This window comes from Protopterus annectens, chromosome 12.part0 (genome assembly GCF_019279795.1).
Source record: "Protopterus annectens isolate FY-2018-M chromosome 12.part0, PAN1.0, whole genome shotgun sequence".
NCBI lineage: Eukaryota > Metazoa > Chordata > Ceratodontiformes > Protopteridae > Protopterus > Protopterus annectens.
The window spans coordinates 217127970-217155149 of NC_056746.1; the positions used below are offsets into that span (position 1 = coordinate 217127970).

At 40.1% G+C, this 27180-nt stretch overlaps 1 protein-coding gene across 1 annotated transcript; it reads right to left on the reverse strand.

Moving 5' to 3' along the window:
- Nucleotides 1–20391: 20391 nt before the first annotated feature.
- On the reverse strand, nucleotides 20392–26907 carry LOC122816460 (myeloid-associated differentiation marker homolog). Its single transcript, XM_044089267.1, has one exon. The coding sequence runs from the start codon at nucleotides 26674–26676 to the stop codon at nucleotides 25810–25812; it is 867 nt and encodes a 288-aa protein (XP_043945202.1). The 5' UTR covers nucleotides 26677–26907; the 3' UTR covers nucleotides 20392–25809.
- Nucleotides 26908–27180: the final 273 nt, after the last annotated feature.

Below are 27180 nucleotides of genomic sequence, written 5' to 3' on the forward strand. Positions count from 1 at the left end.
CACGGATGCTCCCACGAGAATCCCTGGACATCTGTGTGGTACCATCTCAGGGCCATGCCCATGGCTGCTGTGTGGGGATGCATGTGCCACAGATACCACATTACCCTGGTCAATGCCCACTGTATCCTGTTCATCACACCTAGGGACATTGGTGACAAAGGGTGTATTGGCAGGATAACTGCACATTGATGGGGTTGACAGCTGTGTACTGTCAATTGGCTGACCAGTGACGGAACCTAGCATACCTTCCTGTGCCATTACACAGATGTCATCATTATCAGTACCCATGGCACCTAATTCAGGTTCCCTGCTGCATGACACCAGAGCAGCACCAGAACCTGTGGGAGGGAAACAGGAAACACAGTTTACAATGTCTATACAATATTACCAGTGATGCACACATCCACAGGTCCACACATGCACAGGTGCACAGGTGCACACATGCAAACATGCACAGGTGCACACATGCACAGGTGCACAGTTGCACACAGTTGCACACTACTCAGTATGCGAGATATCAACACACAGACACAGACACACCTGCATGCATACACAGAGCACTACTCAGTGAGCCTAATATTACTATTACTGTCAAGACTATTAAAGGTATTGTTAATACACAGTCACCAGCATGGATAGGCTGCATTGCTGTTACACCAGAGGGACCTGCAGAAGTGAGGAAACTAATGTCAGTGAGCACAACTGTGCCATTGTTACTGAGTATGATACAGGTCAGTAGTACAACAGTCGCCTTTCACAGGTCAGCTGCTGATATTGAGAATATCACACTTGCACATTAAATACTATGATGACAGCTACAAACCAAGGACACACCTCACACATGCATTAACTACCAGTGTACACAACAGTCAACTATACATATGGCATATTACCTGCACACTCGTAGTCTTGCTGCTGCGTGGCTCCAGCCTCCATCATAATGCATGTCTGCTGCTGCTGTTGTTGTTGGCGGGCTGGAGCCACAACACTTATGAGTAGTCCCTCCAGTCTGGTGAGTGGGGGATGTGTAGCCACCCCACCACCTGTGGCAACCTGTTGCCTGTGGATATCCGACGCACGCTGACAGACATTTCTGATTAAATCACTGCAGTGATGTTGTACCTGCTCATATGTCCTATTATGCGTGCCTATATCATTCACCCGATGGACCAGGTCTTGCCACAGTGCAGCCCTCTCCTGCTGATTCTGGCTGGTGCGGGAAAAGAGTATTGCATAATCCCGCACCAGGCTCTGGTGTATCTCCTCATCCTCAGCTGCTGAGTAAGCTGGATTGTGCTGGTGAGCCACAGTCCTGTAAAAGGAAATAACAGGATATCAGCTAAATATGTCAGAAGAATTTGGCACACATACTACACATGCTACTCGACTGTTGTGATACAACATATCTCACATATATAGCATCTGTCTGTCTATTGGTGGATACACATGTAAATGGCCAGGTATCAGTGCTCAGCCAACAACTGTGCAACAGTACCTGGCACACTCCATATGACATACTACCAAACCCCAGCAGTCAGAACACCGATTCAGGTCCAAAGCACCTCCTCACTCTGGGGGTTTGTATCGAGGTACTGTATGGGGTACATCAACAACTACTGTGAGCTGACCACAAACTAATTGCCCTGGATATACATATCCCACCTCCACCACCAGCACAAATGACTATAGTGAATAAAATTTCAAATGCAAACGTTACACTTTGTAACAGTGACATGGTATCCTTTCAGCCCACTGGGCCAGTGGAAGACACAACCCACAATGCTGACCCCTTCACAAATTATTTCTACGGACATCTCCAAGAATGCATGGATCATGCAATCCCATTTAAGACCAAGACATTCTCCACAAAGGGACAGCATCCTGTCTGGTGGACCCCAGCCATAGACAGATTGTATAACAAAAGATGGAAGCTACTGCAAGACAGAGCATAATTCCATAAAGGGAAGGCATGTCTGATCCGCACTAGTAAGGAGCTATTTTCTCACATACAAACATCCATGGGCAACTTTGAGAGGGAAATCAACAGGGACACTACAGATAACCACAAGGCCTTCTTCAGTTATGTTAGCAACCTTGTCAGGAACCCTCCACTATGCTCATAGTTAGTACACAACAACAAATAATTCCCTGAACCCACAGATATTGGCAACATTGTGGCAGACAGGTTCAGTGCAGGTTTCCCCCTCCCTCTCCCCCAAAATAAGACATACTTATCCCAGCTGACTGTAACCTCCTTGTCATTACAGATGTCCAGGTGAGAGCCGCCCTCAGGAAAGCACGATACACAACATGAATGGGACCTGATGGTATCCCTGGTTGCATGCTACATGAACTCCAAGAGGAGCTAAACACACATATAGAAGTGCTATGTAACACTAGCCTGACTACAGGATATGTACCTGTACACTGACGCACAGCAGCAGTGGTTCCACTACACAAAGCAGGCACGTCTACATACCACTACAATACAACACAATACAATATGCTATTGCCCCTGGGACTACAGCAGCATACTGTTCTGCTACCCTGACCATTGTGACACATGTGATGTGATGGTACCCACTGCTGTCAAACAGTTGCACAGGGTGACTCATATGGCATATTGCCTATCTGACTAACATTCAGCAGGGGTATGTGTGACATGTACTCATGGGGAGTCTTGCTTCTTAACGCTGTGTGGTATATTGCAGGGTATGTCTTATCTGTGGGTAGGAACCTGTACCTCCACCATGTGCTCTCTATTGCAGTGTCACGGATGACACACAGCAGTCATTTAGGTTGTGGATGGTGTGAGGTGTTACTATAGTTGTTGGACATCTGTCATGGGTGTGACAAGTATGTAAATCCAGGAGTTGTAACCTCTATGTGGGTAGTATGTGTGTACTCTGTGGTGTTGTCAGTCACTGTGCATTGGTAATGTGTTTGAGTGCATTGTCACAGTTTTGTACATGTCACTGTGTCCTTCTCCATATCTGTAGCTGTCATGTGAGGTACATACCATGGCAGCCATTATGTGGTGTGGAGGGGTACACTGGCCTACATGTCCGTAGCTGACACACCATGTCTGGTGACACATACCATGTGCAGGTATTCCAGGAATAGTGTGCCACTGTGAATATCATTGGGGGGACTATTTTACACATTTATGACCCTGTTCACCCCTGACTCATGCAGTGGTGGGCAGTCAATCACATATCTGGTGGTTACTGGTGTAGGTGATTTGAAATGGGGTATGGTACTCCAGTTTTGACACTGGTGTTCACTCCATGCCTTTGTCACCAGGCACCTGTTGCAATACATCTGTACACATGTGCCTCACTCAGAATATATATACATCTCTCTCTCTCTCTCTATATATATATATATATATATATACATATATATATATATATATATATATATATATATATATATATATATATATATATATATATATATATATATATATATATATATATATACATGTCTGTATACATATACATACATATATATTGATGTACATATATTGCTATAGATATGGAGAGGGGGGTGACAGAAAGGGGGTGAGAGTGACAGAGGGGGTGGGACAAGGGGAATGTGAGATCGTCATATACAGTCATACCTGTAGATAGTCAGATCTGTCTGTCTATGTATATGTATCTACATATATCTATATGTGTGTATTACATATATATGTTTGTACATATTCTATCTACATGTCTATGTATTCCTACATCTCTCTCTATGTATGTATACATATATGCATAATTATATATATATGTTTACTATTGAAATGTCGATCCCGACATGTGCGACTCGTCTTGCACGAACGCGAAACTGCGATCGCCACTACACCGACTCCCAGATGTGCGAACGGCAAAACCTCACCCCTATCCGACCCATGGTAGCATGGGTGTGGAGGTGTTGCGCGGCCGGTAATGTCGATCGAAGTTTTCGCGGTTTTGGTTCGCTAGCGAACAGTTTTCCCAGTTCCGGTTCGCGCAAACAAGTTGATGAGGTCGCCGTTCGAACGAAGTGCATTCGCACATTCAATAGTAAACCATATATATATATATATATATATATATATATATATATATATATACACACACACACATATATATATATATATATATATATATATATATATATATATATATATATATATACACACACACACACACACACATACACACACACACACATACATATATTGACATACATACGTATTCATATGATGGATAGGTATATCAACATGTTTGTTCACAAAACTGTATACACACACTAACATACTGCTAAACATACATAACTGTGAAACCTACTTTGGACATTGCACTACAACCTACATTCAACCTACATTGATATGTGTGCATAGATGCTCTCACATACAAATGTATGTACAGCCTTCACTGATAGTTGCTGTATGTCCCCTGCCCTTTGCACATCTTCATATACATATGGATACAGACCAATGACACATATGGAGGGTTCACAGTATGTAGACTTTTATAGTATTACGTTACATTACCTGTGTTTGTCACAGCTGCTTGTGTTGCCATCTGGGTTTGTGTCCTGCTGCTCCACTTGCCAGTTGTCAGCTTTCAGGTGGTTGTTGCTGACCAGTTTTGTTTATGTATGTTTAATTTTTTTTTCTCTGTCTCTTTCTCTCTCTCTCTCCGTCTCTCCCTACCTCCACAGGGTGCAATGAAAGTATTGCATGTGTGGACTGGGAGTACAGCATGCTTTTGTAGGTATCTGCATATGTCCATGTGATGGCCTCTGCACCAATTGTTAGCCAGCATTTGCTAAATGCATGCAGCCAGTTGGGTACTGATTGCAGTTCTCACTGTGATTTCAGGACAGTGCTATGAAAAGGTATGTGAGATAGGCGTAGCCCTTTCAGATTTTAAGGGCAGGTCCATGCTGGTATGCTGTGGACACTGTTCTGTGAGTGTAAAGGTTAGTATCTCTCTCATATTTCCGGCTGTGTTGTAGATTAACATTTCTCCATTCATTTCTCCAGTTTCCTGTACTAAGTGTGTATGTACACCGACACCTAAGACTACTACTACTGTTAATGTGGGTGTGTGCGCTTTCCTGTGGGGCATGTGGTGTAACTGGTGTATAGCAGTGGCTCTTGCACTTTGTTGCTATGGCTTCAATATTTGTCCTTTACAGTCACTACTTGTATGCCTGCTAGGTGTCTTGACTGTAGTGTGTTGCTGTGGCTTTCCTATTTTCCATGTACATTCACACCTTGGAATGCTTGCTATATCTGCTAGGGTGTTACTGCATGCAGTGTGGTCTGGCCATGGTGTGGGCCTTGACATCTATTAGGGTATTTGAGTATGCTGCTGAGCAGGACCCAGAGACTCTCAGGTGCATCTGTTATCTGCCTCATTGAATGGTACATGTCAGTGGGGTACACCCATTAAATTGTCTGGTATTCTGCAGTTGTGACTGTGGGATAGCATGAGCATATGTATTACTACACTATTTCTGCCATGCACTGGTACATGTCAGTGGTGCATACTTTCAGGACTTCATAGTTACCATTGCATGTGTTGTAACACCTTTCTGCCTACCGTTTGTACATTTCACATGGAGTCTGTGGGGCATCCCTGTAACTCAGTCGCTGTTGCTATGTCTAGGCTCTTAACTATTCAGATATGGCAGTGTCAGACCTCTCAAGTGTACAGATATTTGCAGGTTGTCCACATTTCTGCCTCATATTTTGGTCAATATCTCATGAACAGCTCTTTCTGGCAAATCACTCTGGGCTCAAGTCAGAATATAGTGACAAACATTTAAGTTTCAGACTTCATACCCTTCCAAACATCCAACAAAATGCAGAACCTGTTACTCTCTGAACTGTCTAAGTTTGTTGTAACATTATTTGGAATGTGTCCCTGTTTTTGGCCCTTTGCTCCACATATTTTACTACTTGGTCCGGATGTGTTCCTGTAAGAGGTTGTGGGGTATGGGCAGGGATTATCCTGCTCTGAGTATGTGTGTGGCTTGCAAGGTGATACAGTGACATTATTACCTACTAGCTACCAACTAGCATGGCTGTTTCTGTTTGCACACTACTATTATAGAAATCCACTAGATTTGACAGTAAATATACATGACATGCTTTGTGTACTACACATCCTATATTCCCTTTACATTCATTCCTACTATTATATGATATATTTATTGTAGCACAATGTAACAGTTATGGCTTAGTGGTAAGTCATGCAGACTAGTGTTTCCAAGGTCCTGGGTTCAGGACTGACAGTGGGATTTTATTTTGCTTTTGAACAGACTACAGGACCTGTCATTCAGAGTGACTAAGGAACTTTTAAGCAGTTGTAACCGGGTTAGCGCTGGTTTGCGCGGAGGTCACGCATGCGCACTGGCGTTCAGCTCCACGCACACCCGCTTACAACTACTTAAAAGTGCTTACTCTTGAGCACACCTGCGCTATTTTCTTTGAAAGAAATGAAAATGGGGAGACAGGAAAGTGGTGAAAAAGGGGTCACAAAGAGGGTAAGACAGTAGGGAAACAAGCTTGGGTTTTGCAGGAGGGATGTAGGTAAGGCCCATAGCTGCCCATTTCTTCATCAGCAACAGCTGTGCATATGTTTGTAATTTGGTGTGACATTTGAAACCTTCCACCCCTGAGAGAGGTGTAAGGACAACAATAATACTTGTTGTACAGCCAATTGTAATTGACAGTTTCCATGTCCAGCAGACATGTGTGTGAAATGGGCAGCTATGTATGGGGCGTAATTTTTTTGTGGGTACAGAGTGCCCTTTTTTTTTTTTTTTTTTTTTCAGGTGAGAGTGGTATGTCAGGTAAAGGAAGTCAGTATAGCTGGGGAGGTAGGTTGGGTAGGTCAACAGACAAGACAAACAAGACACATACAGGGGCGGTGTATGACATGTGTGGGGGGGTTACACAATTGACGGGGATGGATGTTTGGATATCCAGAGCCCATGAGCCCACAGATGGCTACAGTGGAACTGATATCCCCACCCATGGGCAGTTGCCACTGTGCCTGCACTGCCCAAGACGGGGCTGTGCTGGGGGCTGTGTAGGCCAGGCAGCAGGCATGCCCATTAGTTGTGCCACCTGTGCCTCAAGCTGGCGTAGGGGCCCAAGAACAGCTTCCTGGATCTCCCTACGCACCACAGTCCGGACGCTACGGAAAGTGAGTGGTGGTTCTCCTCCGGCCACACTTGCAGAGGGGGGGATGAGCCCCATCCCCTGCAGCGCTTCCACCCGCAGGTGGCACAGGGCCACCGGAGGAGGGTCTGGACTGGGCACTACTGCCAGGTGCACTCGCCAGCTGAGGTGGGAGAGGTGGGTCCGCTGGAACCCGCCTTCCCTGTCATCCTATGTTTTGCATTATGTCATGACAGTTTGGGTTAGTAACATACATTACCATTCATAATTAGTTGCAACAGCATGCATTAGTATTCCCATGAACCAAACACCCAGATATTCACACCATTGAACAGCAAGCATAACACATGCATAATTTGAACAGCAATACACAGTCCAACAACATGCAGGGTTGATTGATGGCAACAGGCCATCAGGTTTGGATGTATGAACAGGGCAGATGCATCAACGTACATGCAAATATGTATGACCCAACAGGACAAATGTCCAGGGGTGTTAATTGTGATTGCACATACCAATTTCACGTGGAATGGATTATATGTAGTTATAGGGTACTGTGAAGAAAATATAATTAACACCTTCTAATACCAATACATATGCTGTACATTTCTAATAGCTGCAGATATATACACACTACAGTTCTACCTACAGTTTCCTATGTGATAACTACTTCAAGTTGGTGATAGGAATGTTACTGCTACATCAATATACATTTTCATTTTTATTCATACACGTTCATATCTGGCTCTGTCCAGCTACATCATCCTGCTACATTTGCTTTATATAGCTATAGACAACTGTGGATGTTTGGTATTTCAGACAATCATACTATCTGCATATTGAAGACTGAGAGCAACATATCCAGATTTTGGGATACACATTCCAGCTGCAGCTGTGCAATTTTGAACACATTTCGCAGTTTGGTTCTGCTTGTCACGTTCATTTCATTCTGTACTGACTGCAGTATACTCTATTCAGGAGTTATTACTACTTTATTGGTGGATTCATAACTCTTTCTCACACTCTCTCACTTGTTTTATTTTTACAATTCAGGATGGTACTTCTAGGCTTTATTTACATGTTTTATCTGTAGTTATTACAATCCTTTCCAACAGTCTCACTGTCATGTTTCAGTATTTCAACATTGATATATTTCACGCATGTGTTTTGCTCATTATCTGCAGCTGTACTTTTCAGCCTGCTGCAGGTTGTGTACTATTATATTACAGGTGGGACATCTTTATTTCAGACATTTTCATTTTTCTGGTTGGATTACAGACTGCAACACACTTTTGTAATCAAGCAATACTTGCAAACACTCTTACACTGTTACTTGCACATTTTATTACTTAGTGACTACACTGCACTCTTTTGCTAACTGTCATACTTTTATATTTATTTACAGTTACAGGGAGAGGATTATTGACCTGCCTGGTGGCGCAACTGCACCAGCCTATCGCCATAGGCTCTGCGGTTCGCAGAATGGACACCTGCAGCTGTAATATAAATAAAGTAATATTGGAATACACATCTCCATAATATCAGCTAGGTTAATTTCTTACATACATAATTAGATGCAACTTACTCAGTAGTGGGGCATTGGGCATTTGCCGGGCCTCCTGGATCCAAAGGTTCAGTTGGTCCTGCTTCCATCTCTTCAGGTCCACATGGTGGTGACGGACCTGCTCACCAGTCCTTGGAATCCCTGTGGCACTGGTAAGATCATGAGCCAACCTTTCCCACGCCTCAGCCCCATATGCTCCCCACAGGACCTGGCCCTGCATGAGTTGGGTCTCATGATTGTGGACAAGGAGCCAAACCATATATTTGGACTCCTCAACGCCCCACCTCTGTGCTCGAAAGCAACTGCCTTCACCTACTCCTGACATTCTGGCTGCAGGTTAGTTCTACAATCGGTTATGATGTGTATTCCCGCCTATGGAGCTTATATATGCCGTTTTTCCCGCACTTATCTGTGATTGGCCATTTTGGAATTGTATCAGCTTCACAAAACCTGCTTTGTCATGCTCCTCTTTCTATTAATTCCTATATATTTGCTATTACTGCATTTCTCAGAACAGCTGTCATGGCTTAGTGGTTCAGTGCATTGACTATGGTGCATGGTATCCTGGGTTCGAACCTGGCCACTGCTTTTTATATTTTGTGACTGTCTACACAGGCTAGGAGGTGTGTCTGTGTAAAGGCAGTTTTGTTACAGCTTGCTCAACATTGCCCGTCGGTTAGCTTGTTGGCGCGACGCGCAGCTCCGCGCAAATGGGGTATGCTGGTTTACGCTTCATTTGGCTGTCAGCACGCATCTTACACTCAGCTCAGCTAGGGGCACACAGTTTCAGTGTGTTAAACCACTGCTCACCTACAAGCACTCATTTTGCACCCGTTATACCACTGCTCACCTATGGGCACTCATTTTGCACCTGTTGAACCACTGCTCACCTATGGGCACTCATTTTGCACCTGTTAAACCACTGCTCACCTACGGGCAGATGCACTCAACTTGTTAAACTGTAGCTCAGCTATAGGCACATCTGGCATTCTTATTATTTTGTTCTCACATTTCTTCAAAATAAATGGCCCATTTAATTACATTTTACATAAAATTTAATTTTATGTGTGTACATATATGTCAGGGACTTGTTTCATGCTTATTTCACTAAAAATAAAAATTGATGTTGTGGGGGCTCGAGCCATGACTGCCTGCTCTTCAGCCGACGTCTCTACCGCTACGCTATTGCTTTTTGGCTTACTTTGCATATTTAGTTCTTATATGCTTTTCCACTGACTGCTAACTGTGGCTAAGCGCCGGGCATGCCCACGCAAACGAGCACACTCACGGGCAAACATCTTTACAATTTTAAAAAAATATATAACATGTTCATTTATATATTTTATGTTCATAGTCTGTGGGGGCATGTGTTGTGTTGTGTTTATTCACATTTCCATAGACTCTGTCGTGGGGGTTTACTTTAGGGACTTTTACTCTTCTGGGGGCGTGCCCGTTTGCAGGGCTCGGCCTATGGACATGCCCCCTACTGTCTTCCACAGACTGTGTAAGCCTTAGGTGTGATTCAGCATGCCCTCATGCAGATGCATGACATGCTGACGTCACACCGTTTAACTGCAGCCTCCGTGTAAGCCTTGCAACTCTTACACGAAGGCTTCGTGAATCCTGCCCACTGTCATTATAACAACTGCAACAGCAACTACAGATGGCATGTTTAGCCCGTCATCTGCTGAGCATTTTCGAAAGGCATGCCCCATGAATATTGCCTGCTCAAAGTGATTGTTGTTCTTTGGTTTATAGCCTATATCTCCAAAAATGATTCAACAGCTATTCATGAAACGTGCAGTGTATATTACTGCCATGATTATTTTTAAAATATTATCGGACTGGGTTGTTACCCTAAAAGAAAAAAGCAGTGGCTGCATCTTGAATTTTAATGAAAAAGACATTTTTCAATATTTTCTTATGCTTTTAACATATACAAAGAATGAAAAGATCCTTTTTATAAAGAAACGCTCAGTTTAACTCTGAAATGACACCAACATGATAAATTAATGTTTTTGGTAGCTTTTGTTTATTTTAATCTATATATTTGTTTTCAGCTGTTTTGTAAAAAGTTTCACTCTGCCAGTTTACAAAGGCCATTGTGGTCTGAATCCTACACTAACTTCATAAGACAGTCTCTCTCTCTACTGCTAAAAAGCATTCTTATGAAATTTTCCGGACAAGAATCCTTCATAATTCTCCTTTCATTTTGTTTTGTACAGCTAAGTAACTATTCAGGAAAGCAGCAGCATAATCTCAGAAATGGTTATGCCTCTTAGCACATGTAAAATTTGCCTGTTTTGCTATAACATGTAAAAATGCCAGAATATATTACTGTTTCCAATGAAAGAAAAATATTTTTGGGGTAACCATTTGAAATGTTGGACCTGCTACATCGAGTCCTGAAACATGGAGACTGAATTGCAAAAAGAATGGAATTACATATACGAAGTCCAAGATGCTATATCTTGGAATATTCCCTTTTCTTCAAGGTATGGCAATCTTGGAGTAGTTATATACAAGTTTGGAGCATGTGGGAGTGCAGGCTCCCCCATGCAAAAATAAGTTTAAAGGAGAAAAGTGATTTTTGATAGTCGTTCTTCTCTGGGTTTTTGTTTTGTTTTTTTTTTTCGTTTTTTTGGCACTCAGCATTTCAAGTGCCGACATTTCAATAGGGAGCCTATTTTTGCTTTTCATTTCACAATGTAACATCAGTAATATAATTCTGATACATACTGAGTTGGTCAGTTTAAAAAATGCAGAATATATCTATAGCTATATATATATATATATATATATATATATATATATATATATATATACACACACATACACACACACACATATACACACATATACACACATACACACACACATATATATATATATATATATATATATATAGTCAACTCAACAGAACATTGAAAGGTCTAACACCGAGCCAAAAAACATGAATCCCATAATACTGAAACCAAAACTAAAATATAAATTGCCTATTTTATGGGGGGAGCCCCCTGCATTCCCAACACCCACTGCTAATTAATTATACCAACTCACCAACTCTGAGATCATGAGATCGCAAATAATTGACTTCCCATGCGCTTACCTTTGCTGATGTTCTGGGAATTTACATCAACAGCTCAATATTTAGCTGTTCGATATCCTGGGCATTCATCAAAATGAAACACTCAGATGTCGATGTTCACAACATTGTATGTCATCATGTTCAAATGGGGCCATAGACAGGTTAATGGACTGGGCTCCCCCCATACACAGCCCCTCAGGTCCCCCCATACACAGCCCTCCCCCAGTAGCCCTTCCAGTGTCCCATTACTTGGCTATTTCTCCCCAGTTACCATAAATACTGTTCAAAGCTCTCAGTGTATATACTGTTTTCTACTTTACTTCTACAATGTTTACAGATATTTGGATTTCATTTAAAACTTTCATTTCAAATTATATAACTCTAGACAATTGCTAAATAAAGCAATACAGTCTCACAATGAAAACAGACTTAGTATTAAAACTTCTCAGCCCTTGAAACTCACATTCACTGAAGTAGTACTGAAACCCACATTAAAAGAAAATGTGTCTGGCCACTGGCAGATAAAGTTTACCTTTGAGATGTTTTCAAATCATAGGCCCTTGCACACATTTTTAGGACCATACAAACATACATGTATTCTTTGATTCACCTTCTTGATCGTATTAAATTACATTCCTTGCATAATACAGTACCACTTGTCAGAGTGTGCTTTAAATTTGTAGTTTTGAACATTTTTCCAGTAAGCAATGAAACAAAATATATGAACCAATAATGACAAAACTGCCCAATTCAGAACATTTCAACCATAAAAGGCCCCTCAAATATTTGTCATTACAATCCACCAATATCAGTCAAGATGCACAATCTCTGCAGAAGTAAAGGCAATGAGTAATTCCACATTAAAGAGATCTGTAAGTAATGAAGAGGTTGCTGCTTGCAAACAACTTTGTATTTCAGTGTTTCATCTACAAATTCAGTGCCTGCTGCCTTTAAGAATAAATTGCCTATGTTACATTAAAAATGGTAATCTGGTAATATTGCAAAAGGGAATGGATGGTAAACTAGATAACAGGTTCATACTTACTAGGCATCTCATCCAAAGGAAGGCATACTCAAGACTCCAGCACCCCACCCCCTTAAAGTACAATACAGTATCAGTAATCCATCCACATGCTGTAGGAGTAGAACCCATTGCCTTCTGCAGCAAAAGCAAGTATGTAACCTGTTGTGCTACTAACAATGATTTTTAAGCCTACAACAGAATAGTGATAGCATTTGCTAAACAAAACAGTTGCACATTGTAAACAGACTTAGCATGAGCAACAGTAAACTTCTCTTCCCTTGAAGCTCACAATTCCTTGAAAAATACACCTGAAAGTCAGTTCCTTGAAAAATGCACTGGAAACTCATTTTTTAGCAGTTTTGTGGTCGGGGCAGAGGATTCAGGCTCTTGTTTCCTGTAACGAATAACTAACCACCTGCTATCCTGAACTAGGGAATTTAGGGTATTTACACACACACACACACACACACACACACACACACACACACACACACACACACACACACTTATTTGTCCGTTTGTGTTGTCTGCCAGCTCCTTACTTGTCCATTCATGTTGAAAAAGCAGCTTGAGGAATGTCTTCCTTGTATTGGAATTCCATGCTCACAGAAAGAGGAAAGAAACAGGTATGTGTGATGATGACTCATGCACAGATGCAACAGGTGTGTGTGACCAAACGCAAAGGGCATTATTAAAGAAGAATGCCCATAAAAAACAAAAGCATCATTTTTTTTAATTATAAAAGAAAATGTGAGAGTCCCCAGACTGCCTTGGTCGCCCACTGCTGGATGCAGCTCTGTCAACATGCTGCTATGTGTGCACCAAGCAACAGCTTCAGCACATGACCCCAGCACCACACGTGGGGGAATTTCCCCCTACACCACCTCCATCCCCAACAAGAAACAACAATGCTCACTATATGATCGACCTCTACCTGCCATTTTTTTTCTTTCAGTGACTGCCTTCCATAACTCTTTGCCTTCCACCTCTAAAATGTGGAATACTACCTCTCACAGCATGGAACAAAGGGGCAAAATGTGGAACACACAAACAATTACTAATAATTTTAACTAGGCAGCTTGTATGATGGTTAGTAACATTTTTTTTCTTCACACATATTAAAAAGTTCTTTTGATAAAGTAATATCATTCAGTGTTATTTATCATGGCCAGTTGTTTAAAAGAAATCATAACAACAAAAGTGAGAGAGACCCTCTTCAATGAAAACACTGGGGAACATGAAATTTTAAGCGCTCAGAATGAGGAACTTTCCTTATAATGAAATGCAGTTAACAGTTATGCTTCCAGTCTTCTTCTTTCCTCAAACAGATCTCCACTTTGGCAGTCAGCTGTGATTGCCAAAAGTGATAAAAAGTAGCCACATAATGTTTGCTACTGCGCAAGACTAATGTTGCTGAGTCAGGGAACCATACCTCTCAGCTGTCCCTGATTTGTTCTCATATTTTTGATATATCCAGTTTGATTTTCTGGTAAATCACTGCAGATTATAGTCAGTCAGTAATGCCATTTGTTAGAGTTTTGTACCTTTTATCATTCAGAAAATGCATGTTCATGTAAAACATCTTGTGATGTTAACAATTTAAGTGGATTAAACAAATATTTATAAAAAATGTCCCTAATTTTAGGCTTTTTTCCATTATTTTTAGCTGTATCTAGAACTCTTAAGCAAAAAAACAAAGGTATGCACTGATCATCCCAGTCAGTCACTGTGAAAGTAATTTAAAAAAAAAAAGGAAAACAAACAAAAACATCTATATTCTCCTGCTGGCAGTGCCTACTGTTACTACTGCCCAGAGTTCTGTCTGGTTTCCTGCCAGAATAAAAAGCAAAAAACAAAGATGTTTGCAGTTACCACTTGTCTCTAGTCACATGATTACTTGATTAGAGATTGCAGGGATACCACTGTAATCAGTTGCCCTTAGCAAATGACCATAGGGGTTTATGCTGCATAGTAATAGGACATGGGATGGCTACCCTACACTGCAAGTATATGCAGCTACTGCAAGCCTTGTTCATTGCATGTCCATTCTGATGTTCTTTTGCATCATTCAACCACGTTGCTTGATGATGCATGTCACTTGGTGTCCACTACATGTGTCAACATGCACCAGCCTTCCATTTTCTGCCTTATTCTGACTTGTAGAATAGGCATGTCCTCTTAATGTGCTTACTTGAACAGAGCTTCTGCCTGGTACAACCAAAAAGCTAAAAGTTTCCTCCACCTGCTGCACTCAAACTAAAATGTGTACCTGCTGCAGCAGAATGATGCCTGCCCCCCGTTGAGACTGATTCCTGCTACCAGCTTGCTAGGGCATGGAGTAATGCCATTGGCATCACTCAGTCACTCTGATGAGCAGTGTAGGTATAGGTACAGGTATATGGGGAGGCACCATCTGGGCCCACTCCACTAATGAGGTGCATTGATTAAGGTGAGGAAGCTAACTTCATGTTGTAAGCATTCCACACTTGGTTTGGTACTGTACAGTCTGCCTGTCTCCTGTTGCTTTAGTTACATTCTATTATCAGGGATATGAAATACTAATTAATGTATGTTGTATATTTTACAGTGGCTAAGGAGATCAGATTCAATGAGGCAGCCTGTTTATAGAGATATAACAGGCTGTCTAAACAAAAGGATAGATGACTTTATAGTTGTCTACACTGAAATATTTAAATAAATTATCATAAGCATGTATTAGTCTGCTGTAGTTTTTTTTCTTTTTTTCCCCTGGGTCAACTGTGGTGCAGGCTGAGGTAAGGAGCCAATCAACTAACTCTGCACCAGCCACCATGCCTGCTGCTGGGTCCCCATCAGTCCTCAGTCCTACCTCTTGACACATTGATGATGCCCATCCTGTAGAGGGTAGCCTGGAGAGCTTACTGGTGTCCCCTGTGACCACCTCCTTTAGAAGGCAGGTGAAGGTTTCTCCTCTGAGACTGGTGTGGTGGATTCCACCGGGTCATCCAAGAGCATGTATGGAAGCTGGTGAGAAAAGTGATGGCTCAGAAGTTGGATGTCCACACTGGCACTCTGCAGCATCTTCCTGTGCAGCTGATATAGTCATGTGGTCATCCAGCCACATCCATTGGACTTCCAGGGAATGAAGGTGACCGACATCCCCCCCAGTCTGGTAAGTCAGGTCCTCTCTACCACCCATCCTATCTCTCAGCAAAGTGCTCCACTTACTTATGTGTTATCACTTATTCACATTTGTAGTCCAGTCCTCCATATCACTAGTTGTCCACCCTCTGCCAATCTGTGTCACTCTACTATCACCCATCCCTTGTTGCAGTACCTCCCCTGTCAGTCTCTGTGTTGAATGTTTGTTTGCCTGGCCATTTTTCCTTGTCTAGTCCCTCCTTCCTCCCTCGCTGCATTAGCTCCTTGCTACATTCTCCCCTCTACTCTTTTTTTAAAAAATGGAAAATCGCACATTTTCCACTAAAACAAATGCCTGTCTTCTCCATCACCTATCTTCCATTCATGTTGGCCTTCTGTATACTCGTCTGCTTCCTCTTCCCAATTTCTGAATTTACTATCTCCCCACTTTATCTCCAGTATGTTAAACTGATTCTCTAGGTGTCATCGTGATGAAACATTACAGCTCAGTAGTGAGTAGGTTTCCTCTATTTTAAAAGAAAAACAACATGAGAATTTACTGTTACAGGACAACATTTTATAGAAATGCACACTGAGTTTCTCTTATACTACAGGTACAAGAAGCTGTTTTTCTATCACAAAAGTAAGCAATCACAGAGACCACCCGATCTGTCAGAGAATGCAACTTAAAACGAAACTGCCTCAAACACAGAAACAACTTAGAAATATGATTTGGTACTTTGTGGTTCCCTTGTTTGGGCTGCTGTCAGTGTCTGTCTTAAAGCCATGATGTACTTCATTGCACCTGTGAGCACACATATCATCAGACACACCACCTCTTTGAGCATTCCCTTTAGTCACATAACCACCCATAACATTGCTTCTCCAACAGCATGACTACTGCTACTATTGCAGCAACACTGTTTTCTAAGCAGCCTTTCCCCAGCATGACATTGCTATGCCAAAACTCATTCATACAGAATCAGCGTTGATCTACGTTATGCTAAATCTTCTGCTATTTAAATCTTTGAGAATACTTCCTTCATTATATTTGAGCTGAATTTCTTTGTTTTCACTATGATAGCCATATAAAATAAAATATATCTTTATGTCAGTGCAGTGCTGTGATGTTTTAGCAAAGACAGCAAGGAGATGTGACCGAAAAATATTTTTTTTCTAAGTTGTTTCTGTGCTTGAGGCAGTTTCATTTTAAGCTGCATTTTCTGACAGACCGGGGTGGTCTCTGTGATTGCTTACAATTGTGACAGAAAAACAATATCAATGCACCTACAGCATAAGAACTCAGTGTGCAATGTTTTCTACAAATGTTGCCCTGTAACAGTAAATTCTCATGTTGTTTTTTTTTTTTTAAATAGAGGAAATACATTCAGTACAGAGCTGTAATGTGTCATTTTGATGAGACCTAGAGAAGCAGTTTTAACATATTGCAAATATGCCATATTACTATCCTACTATGCACATTATCATCAAAGATCTGCACCAGAAAATGGGAAGTTTAAATGTTCAAATATAGTATTAAAATGTTTCATACACTCTCACTTCCTGACAGGAGCTAACCAAGCTGAGTGCCAAAACCTGAGCTCTAGTTCAGCTGAGGAAGAAAATCTAAATAAAATCAAAGAAGAGTGGAAACAGAAGTGAGATAAAGAAAGGAAACTGTGCCAAAACAGGATCAACTTCAAAGCAGCAAAAAGAAGGACACCTAGCAACAGATACAGAAAGATTGCTCCAGATGGTGGAGAAAGTCTCAATATATATAGATTTCCTGAGGGGAAATAACAGAAGCCCAGCAGCAGAAAATAGTAGTGTGCATGAAGACCAGCAAAAAATATATATATATATATAAATGCACAGCAGGCAAGGTGCCTAGGAAGACTAAAAAATCCTAGAGGATGAAGTGAAAAAGCTGAAGTGAGATGACTTTACAAAAAAACAGATTAAAGAGGAAGAATCTGAAAATTACTGAAATTGATGACAGTGTTCCACATAGAGTTGTACATTTTTTCAGGGTCTAATAAACATCCCTCCTGAGAATGTGGACCTGGAAGTGGACAACATACGCAGAACATGGAAAAATCAGAGGTCCAAAGAGCAGCCAAACATATGATTGTAAGCTTCACTCCTACACAAGAAAATAATGGAGTGTTATGAGTGCAAGCAAATAAAACTTATAGACCCAGAATGCAAATATTACTCAGCTAGTCCACAGCACCAAATGCACAAATACAACATAATTAGAGGGGAACTAAGAAAAAGAGGCATGAACTCCATGCTCCAATACCCAGGAAAAATTACTGACAAATATGTCATGGCACCAAGCCATCCTAAAACTCCCAAAAAGGCATGGTAACTGTTAAAGAGGGCTACGGAGTTAAGAAAGGCTCAAACATCAAATGAAGAAATACAGGAAATGGAAGTAAGCAACACTTTGTACAAAAGGAAGCCATCCAGCATGTCATAGGATGAGAGTGCAAACTCCACTCATCAAGGCAGATGGACAGATCAGAGGACACTGTAAATGGAGAAGGGGAACAACAGAAAAGGCAAGAGGGTGGCCTAATGGTTAAGGTGTTTGCCTTACGAACACAAGGTGCAGGGTTTGAGTCTCACAAGGGATAATTGGCTAGGCTTAAAATGGCTTGCAAGGGCAGTTAGCTTAGTACTAATCTATGAACCTATGAAGCTGTTTGGTACGTAAGTATAAGGGAGGTGGGCTCGCCAAGCAGCTCCTCAGTTGAGGACATCAGCAAGAGGAAGACAGATCCCCAAAGAGTCAAAGAGAGTATAGAAAAGAAAGAAAGAAAAATCACAAAATTGGAACGTCTTATATTGGAAACAGCAGTACCTGCAAAGCCATGAGCAGTAGGAGGAAATCATAAAATCCATGGAGAACACAACATATCTCTCAACTGTCCAGATGTTTGCCTCAGAAATTTGGTCTGTTCTTCTTAAAATGTGTGGTTTTCTGGCAAATCAGTGAAGACTGATGCCACTAAACAATGACATCTGAGTTTAAGACTTCATAGCCTTCAGAAAAATATATGCTAATGCAAAAACTATCATTCTAGCAACTTTCTAAGTTTATAAGAGTTATATTTAAAAACTGTCCCTGATTTTGGACCTTTGTCTCCCTCCCTCACATTTTTCTGGCTATGTCTAGATTTCTTGCCCACAGAGAGTTACATCCAAACAACAAAAAGACTCGGCAAAAGCAACAGCAGGAAGAGAGAGAATGGAAGGCCAAGGTTTCAGGACCAGTCCAGTATCAGGAGTGCCATGCTCCTCAGCAAAAGCAAGTCATGAATAAATTCTTCATTAGCACTCTTCAAGACAAATCTTGATGAGTGGATGGGAAATATGAAATACACCCAGGGGATCACTTCTGTGTCTCTGCTCGACAGTGGCACAGGAAAATAACTTTCTTGGGTGGCGTAAGCCAGGGAACCTTGTTGGCTAGGCTTACGTAGGCCCTTGGGCCGATAGCCTAGTACCTACCTATGAACCTATGAAATCCCCTTATAATCCAGTTCCCTACCATGGAGTGGGGCTTAATATTTAAAGCAGGCTTCCATACCTCATATTACCATTTGGCCTCATTGTCTTTTCCATATGGGTGTGTCTCAGCATTATTCATGAAGCAAAGCTATAGCAAGTTGCATTTTATTAATTCACTGGGGGCAAGTAAGATAACGAATAAGTAAAATGTAGCTATATTATATCCTGCTAAGTACAATACCTCATACATAGGATATTTTAAGCAGCTGAGTAATGTTGCCATGAATATCCACGGAGATGTAGTTACTTGTGAACATTCAGAAAATCATTCATCCCAAGTTTCATTAAAAGGAAATAATATGGCCGTTTGTTATATAGCATCTTATGTTGCATTTGAATGTTAGGCTTTACAGATTAGATTATTTAGTGTATTTGTTCATACTCAGGATTGCAGTTCCAAACTACATTCTGTAGCTAAGATACAGTTTGACAATTCACACACACACACACACACACACACACACACACACACACACACACACACACACACACACACACGTGGACTATCATCACCTAGATTTAAAACTTTTTATTGATTCTGTAAATAGAATCAGTAACGTCAAATGATTGTGTTTTCTTAAGGCCATACAAATATGGAATGTAGCTACTCCTTCTTCCCTGTATACACGATGTCACAAATTATATAACTAACACTGAAAATAAATAGCATAATATTTCAAAAAAAGCTAGATGCACATAGAAACAGATTCAAAAAGAAATTAGAGAAAGTGCTCCACAGCCTACTTCCTGATTGTTAAAGCTAGTGATGGCATTCCCAGTAGATAGCAACTGTAATCTAGTAACTTTTACTATAATTAAAAATAAAACAAACAGTTTAGTAACAAGAGTGTGACTGAAAATTTTATTGTACATAGTTTGTTATTCAGATTTAGCCTACAAACTGACAAAGTGAGTTTTATAGAAGTTTATATTCATACAAAGCTATATACATGATATGAGACTGTTCTATAACTTGGCTAACCCCTGTGTAAAATAGATCTCCCACTGTTTGGCTTTATTTAAGTATTGTATGTTTAATAATGCAGCAAGTGTCTGCATTAGAATATCTCATTTTACATAACCAGCCGCATTTTTTTGCAAAGAATGCTGTACTGAACTTATTTGTGCGGCTAATGTGTTAAATTGGGCTGTGATACCCAAGAGTCATTTTTAATGTGTGGTAATTTCAACCCTAGGTTTTCATTTCATTTTTGTCCTGTCACATCCCTGCATTCATCAAAATGTTAAAGGCTTTTATTCAGTTTATTTAATTTGTTACAGAACAGAACACCACCATCTGCACTACTTGTGTTCTTAGTCTACAAGACTCAAGGGAAAAGTTAAACATGACTGAAAAAAATGTTCACTTTCTTCTCCCCTTTATTTTTTAAAAATAGAATGTTTAACAACACTGACTAATCACTTTCCAGGTATGCACGTATGTATGTATTAGGATTTACTTATGTCTGGGCTATGGGGTTCGAACAAAGGTAAATCCCTTCTGATTAAAACATGGCAGGGGTTCTTAAAAAAATGTATGGCATGGTGGGTTAATGCACTATGCTATAGTTGCTAGGGGCCTTGGTTTGAGACTTATCACAACAGAATACCTGATTTTCAATAGGAGTAATGATATTAGACGTGTGCATACCTGGTTGTACCTTTACTGCTTACGTAATGGGAAAAACTTATAAAAACAGCCTTCTTTTCAAATGTTTGGATGGTTAAAAATGGCATAAGTTCTTGTTCAGGATATGCTGATGTTGATGGACTTTTAGGGCTGATTTGGAATTCTGTAAGTATCCCAGTGTGGAAGTGGGCAATCAGAGGAAAAAAGTCTCCTGTCTAGGCACCCTACTAAGAAGCATAGGTGTCCCAGTCTCTGACATCAAGCACAAAGGCATTAAAATTAAAACCAGTAAATTGTAATGAATTATTAATTAATTAAAAGGGAAATGTTAGAACCATATTCTCTGTCAGACCCTTGCAAACCACTCACTGAACAAAAACTGAGATCTTAAAGGGATTGAGACAAGATAAAATGTAAAATTGCAAGACTACAGGAATACAGGCAGAAACCACTGAAAATAGTAGATGGAATGCAAGTCTTGGATATCTCATTCCTTAATTTTGTGTATAATCTCATTAACAATATGCTTGGAGATCAAGGTGGCTATTTTGTGCCACAAACTGGGAATACTTACATTTTGTTCTATTTGTATTTTGCTGTGTGCCAGCCTGTTTTCATAGCATGATGGTATTCATTTATACTGCCAGAAGTCTTAATTCCTCCAATGTCCTAGTTATGATATGTTCAGCAAAGGATGGAGGGATGACTAAGGGAGTAGCACCCGTGAACTAGCACCATTCATTAGTGCATGGGGTGGAGGAGGAATACATATGTCTTCCATCTGGGAGATACTCCCTAAAGGTCAGAGATTTAGCAGTCAGGTATGCAGACAAAAGACCCTCACCCACATAACTAAGTATCCTGTACTGCGAATGCAAAATACCCCCCATCTATTCATCGAATGTAGAGTGTCATGGGATACACAGGGACCCTTACATCTGCAATGTGATAGCACCAACTCCTGCTGTCCCAACACTGATCCACCTAGAAGGGAAATAAGGGACCACCGTAAATGAAGGACTGAAATTAGCAAAAAGCATTTAAAGAATACATTTCTGTGGTAAGGTTATTTGTGGTAACATATTTAGGGCAAATCCATATGTACAGATTTGTTTTAATGTTTCCAAAAATAATAAAAATGAATCTCTCTAATTTACCATTTTTCAAGTCGCTTCTTAAGAGGGCACACAATTTGCGATGCATGCATACTGAAGGACTTGCAAATTCACAACAAACAGCAGTAGGGAAAGAGACAAGACTGCAGAAAATGTTCAAATGTACAAAAGTTATGCCTGATGTATATAACTTGCATATGTTGTTTTGGAAGAACTGACATCATACAGGAAAAAAGGGATTACAGTGGCACAAACAACACCAGTTAGGGTCCTTCATATTATTTACCTGACCCTCTATTACTATTTCATTTTTTTAGTTTTTCATAGATCTATTCTTCTGTTTTGGAAAACTTCATAAAAAACAACTATGATAATGGAGTTTTATCAGATTATCTTGAAAATTTTTGTTTTGTTTTGTTTCATGAGTAGAATTGTACATACTCGTTTTATCTCCCTTTCTTTAAGCAAGACATCACCATAATTTAACCAAAAACAACAAAATGATCATGTTACTACCCTTTAATGCGTAGCTGCCTGTAATAACACAAACAATGCAAGCAAATGTTGAGTGCTATTGTTCCACGGAAATCCTGAAATGTTATATAAAACTCTTAATTACTGCACATGTTCTGTTACAACAGGCACATTGGGCCCAATTCCAAAAGACTTGTTCTCACTGAGAGCAGGCTGAGAGCAAGTCTTATGGAATCTGGACCCCAGTAAGCCTGTTTATAGATGGGCCTTACACCAAAGTAAGTCACTTATACTGAGAGTAGGTCTTTCTAAATCAGGGCAGACTTACACTGACAGCAACTCTTTTCGAATCTGGCCCATTATTTGTAATAGACAGAACCCCAGACAGTGCAGCACCATTAATCTTATGTTAGAACAATTTTAAAACATTTTAACCTGCTGATAATATAGCTCTGGTTGATTGTGTGTAGCAAGGAAATATGGCAGTTTATTACAAAATGTATTACAAGTTTTGAAGCAAATATTTGTGCTACACTGACACACTTTACCTTTTTAACCATGGTCCCTTTTTATTTAATGCAAAGCTGTTTTGTTTGAAACAGTTAGCAATAGCATACAACAAGCAACTGTGATTTACAGTGAAGTGCATTTTGCAGTATAAGTAATGGAGTAAAATTTAAAACAATGTAAATAGATCATATGCCCCCTGTACTCCTAATCATCTATATCTCTAATTTTTTTACGATTTTAATAGTCTAAAAATGAAACATTTCTGGAAGTGGATCATAAAGAACCAGTTCTAAAGAATCAATAATTGATCTAGTGCTATTCAAATATCATTCCCTGATCACATTGCAAATCAGTTTAATTATAAAATGTCACGTGTATCAATGATTTTATAAGCAGTTAATAATGGACCAGAGTCAAATCACCAGGCAATAAACAATTCCATATCCAATATATTCAAAATACTCATTTACCAACATAAAAAACTGAATATCAAAATAAACCAAGTAGCGACTGAAATTTTTACAAGGCACCTAAACCCATACCATAAATCCCAATATGTTGTTCTTTTCCCAATATAGAAATAGTATTTCTGTTTTTTGTGACTGTATGTTAATGTAAGTACCAAATGCATTTCCAAGCTGACTACACTGATGGCAGTCCTTAAGTCACAGGGACTCTTACGTCATATATTTCCAGATGTGTGTGACAACCTGTTTAATCTCCCTATCTTCTAAGGAAAAGCATATGTCAGAATTTTTCATGTACATGCCCTTACTACATGACACTGGCAAGCTAAAGTGGCCATCTCAAAAATAACATTCTATAGTCATAGTTCTGACTTTTACTGAATACTAGGTTTCTGTAACCCTCTGTTCAAGCAAATTATCAGTATGTTTTTTCTAAGCTGTAACTTGACATTTGAGTCAGACTGTAGACGATCTTGTACCATGAACTGTCAGGTTAATATTTATCTAATGACAATGACCCTAGGCCTTGCTGGTTTGCTGCAGTTCTGTAGAATTGTACACGTACGATAACCTTTTCAACATATTCCTTCAACAGGTACTCCACACCCATGAAAGTTAGTCCATGTAGAATAAAGGTCTGTAATTTTACCATTTAACCTGGGCTCAATGATACGGAGGAGGTAGATGTTGGGGGGGGGGGGGGCAAAGAGCAAAGAATGTAGTAGGTGGGTTAAAAAGAATCTAACACAGGAGTAAAAACAGCTTCTCATTCTGTACATGCAGTTGTATACTTTCACATGCAATATTAACATTTTGGGAGGACAGCCCTAAAAATGTTTAACTGCAAAAAATAAATGCAGTTCACTTCAAAATCACACACGAACTACGGATGAGACTAAGGATTCTAGTGGTGTCAGATAGAGGACATCTAAACAGTTGATTTGGAGTGTGAGTTTATTTTCTTTATTTATTCTTTATTTTCATTAGCCATATTTTAAAAATATCAAATAATTTGATTGCCCCATGTATTTGTTTGGTTTGCCCTTCCCACTTCTTGGATCCAATTAGGTTTTGCTGGCTAAATCCTCTCCATCCTGACAGCCTCTTAAATGGCCAAGCAGCTTCTCAGAACACCCAAAAGTAACTCATTCCATCCCCCTTAACCCTGGCACTTGTTCTTTCAAAGTCTCACCATGATACCCTCAGCTACATACATGAGTACAGTGCTATCACCCTCACATCAGACTGTTGGTGGTCTGGTCACTAATGAAAGCTAAACTAAAATGCATCTGTAATATTAGCACATTTCCTGAGTTCCTTTAAAAGTGAACAGAACAGTTATAATTCTTTCCAAAGCCCACAAAGGCACTGCCCAAACATGGCCTCCATCTGATAGCATGACAGTCATTTCCACAAGCCAATTAAGGTGATCTTTCAATCACACTCTTACTTCCTTTTCATTTGGAACTATATGTGTTTGTGGAAAAGTTACATATTCAAGGCAATGACAAATCCATTGCCTTTTATCACACTCTACTTTTCTACAGTCCTCTTCAAATGATAGTCTTTGTGCAGCTACTTTTGTGATTTTCGCTAGAATCTAAGAAGACAGTATCACAATAATTAAATTTATACGGCTCTAGACTCTGACTCGCTTAAAGTGAAAGAGCTGTCACAATTGCCACTTATCTAGCAACAGACTAAGACAAAACTGTAAGCATGTATTTAAAAAATGTATCAGAAGAAAAAACTTACTTTTATAAAAAGTGACTTGTATTTAATAGAAAAAGAACTCTAACCTTGAATATTTGGCAGGGGGACATATTAGTTTATGCAAAGCAATTTCAGCAACTACCCAACATTTCCATAGGTTTACAGACAATGTTGTAATTAGTACACAAAGTCAGTTCTTCCACACATTAAGACATGCCAGAGTAGACACATCATCTTTACAGAGGACAACACACATAATAAATTGTAACAAAGATTTCCTAAAATAATTGTATGTCCATATGTCCAGTTAAGCAATGCTCTTATAAAACCATACCTCAGGAAACATGACTGATAAAGCTACTGGGTTGTGAAAAACACCAGCTTTGTCGAGTATGCCAAGTCAATAATATAAGCCACCAGGTTTATGTATGTAAGTACAGTGGTGCTAATTAGGCTGTCTTTATGACGCTGATTTCCTCCAAGTTTCTTGTCAAAAGAGAAAATGGGCCAGACTATGGCATTTACAACATATAGAAGTACAGCAGCAATGTTATAGCCCACCAAAAACTTCTCAAAGGGGAACGGCATGCTATGTATTAAATTGCCGATGCTTAAGATAATGATGAGCAGAGTGACGATGAAGCAGAGGCAGTAGACTGCCATGGACCACTGCCGTCCTGCATTGACAGCGTATAGGTGTCCTTCATCCACACTTACAAAAATGATGCATGCTACATATGCCTCTAGTACCTTGAGGTGGCCTGGAACAGTAGCCATCAGCCCAGTAAGTTCTCCTGGTTTAGCCCGTGTAAGTCCAATTTCAATAGTGTAGGCTACAAAGCAGAGGCAGGACATAGCGGTTGCAGATGCTATATAGGTATATTTCACTCCATGCGTCCCACTCATATCACTGAGAAACTTAATAGGGTATATTATTGAAGTAGTCAAAATCATCAAAGCAGCTAACATGGAGAATGCAGATGTGAAGTCATCCCAGGAGATGGGCAGCTTTTTACAGACTCCAGTCAGTTCCATGATCAAGATGAGCACAGAGACAACAAAGACGAAACACCAAGTGAACATGCACCAGGCCCCATAGTTGCCACCATATGCCCGAACATATGCTGCCAGGCTGAATGCTGTACAGGACAAAAAAATCTCAAAGAAACGGACAATCCCCACCGGGGCTGTCATAGATCTGTAATTCATTTCAATCACCACCATTTTTAGCTCTGATTGCTTGTTTGAGTACAAAGCAAATTGACAGCACGGCTTGTAAGCTGTCAGCAGACACCTTTACCCTATGACAAAATAATTCTACCTGGCTACTTAAGTTTCACAAACCGTCTCTGTTGTAACAACTTCACTGCTGAAAGTTTGTGAGCATTCTTGATCAGGAGAACAGTCTTATCAAAGGCAGCTGGCTTTTTATCTTTTCCATAAAACTCACCATGTCACAACTGCAGTCCAAAATAAACAGAGCAATAATAAAAGTATAATCATCCCTTATAACCTCATCTTGTCTCCACCTAGAAGGCAGTCACTTGTTTTTCTATAATTAGTACAATCTGCTGCATGTTTTGGTGCGTAAGTAAAAGAGAGCACTAATTTGCTCATGTTCTTCTAGTCACACATTGATTAGAATGTAGGAAAAATATTTTTCAATAATAGTACTGTTAAAACTATGATCAGACAAAAATAGTTTCATTTATAAAAAAAAGTTTAAGT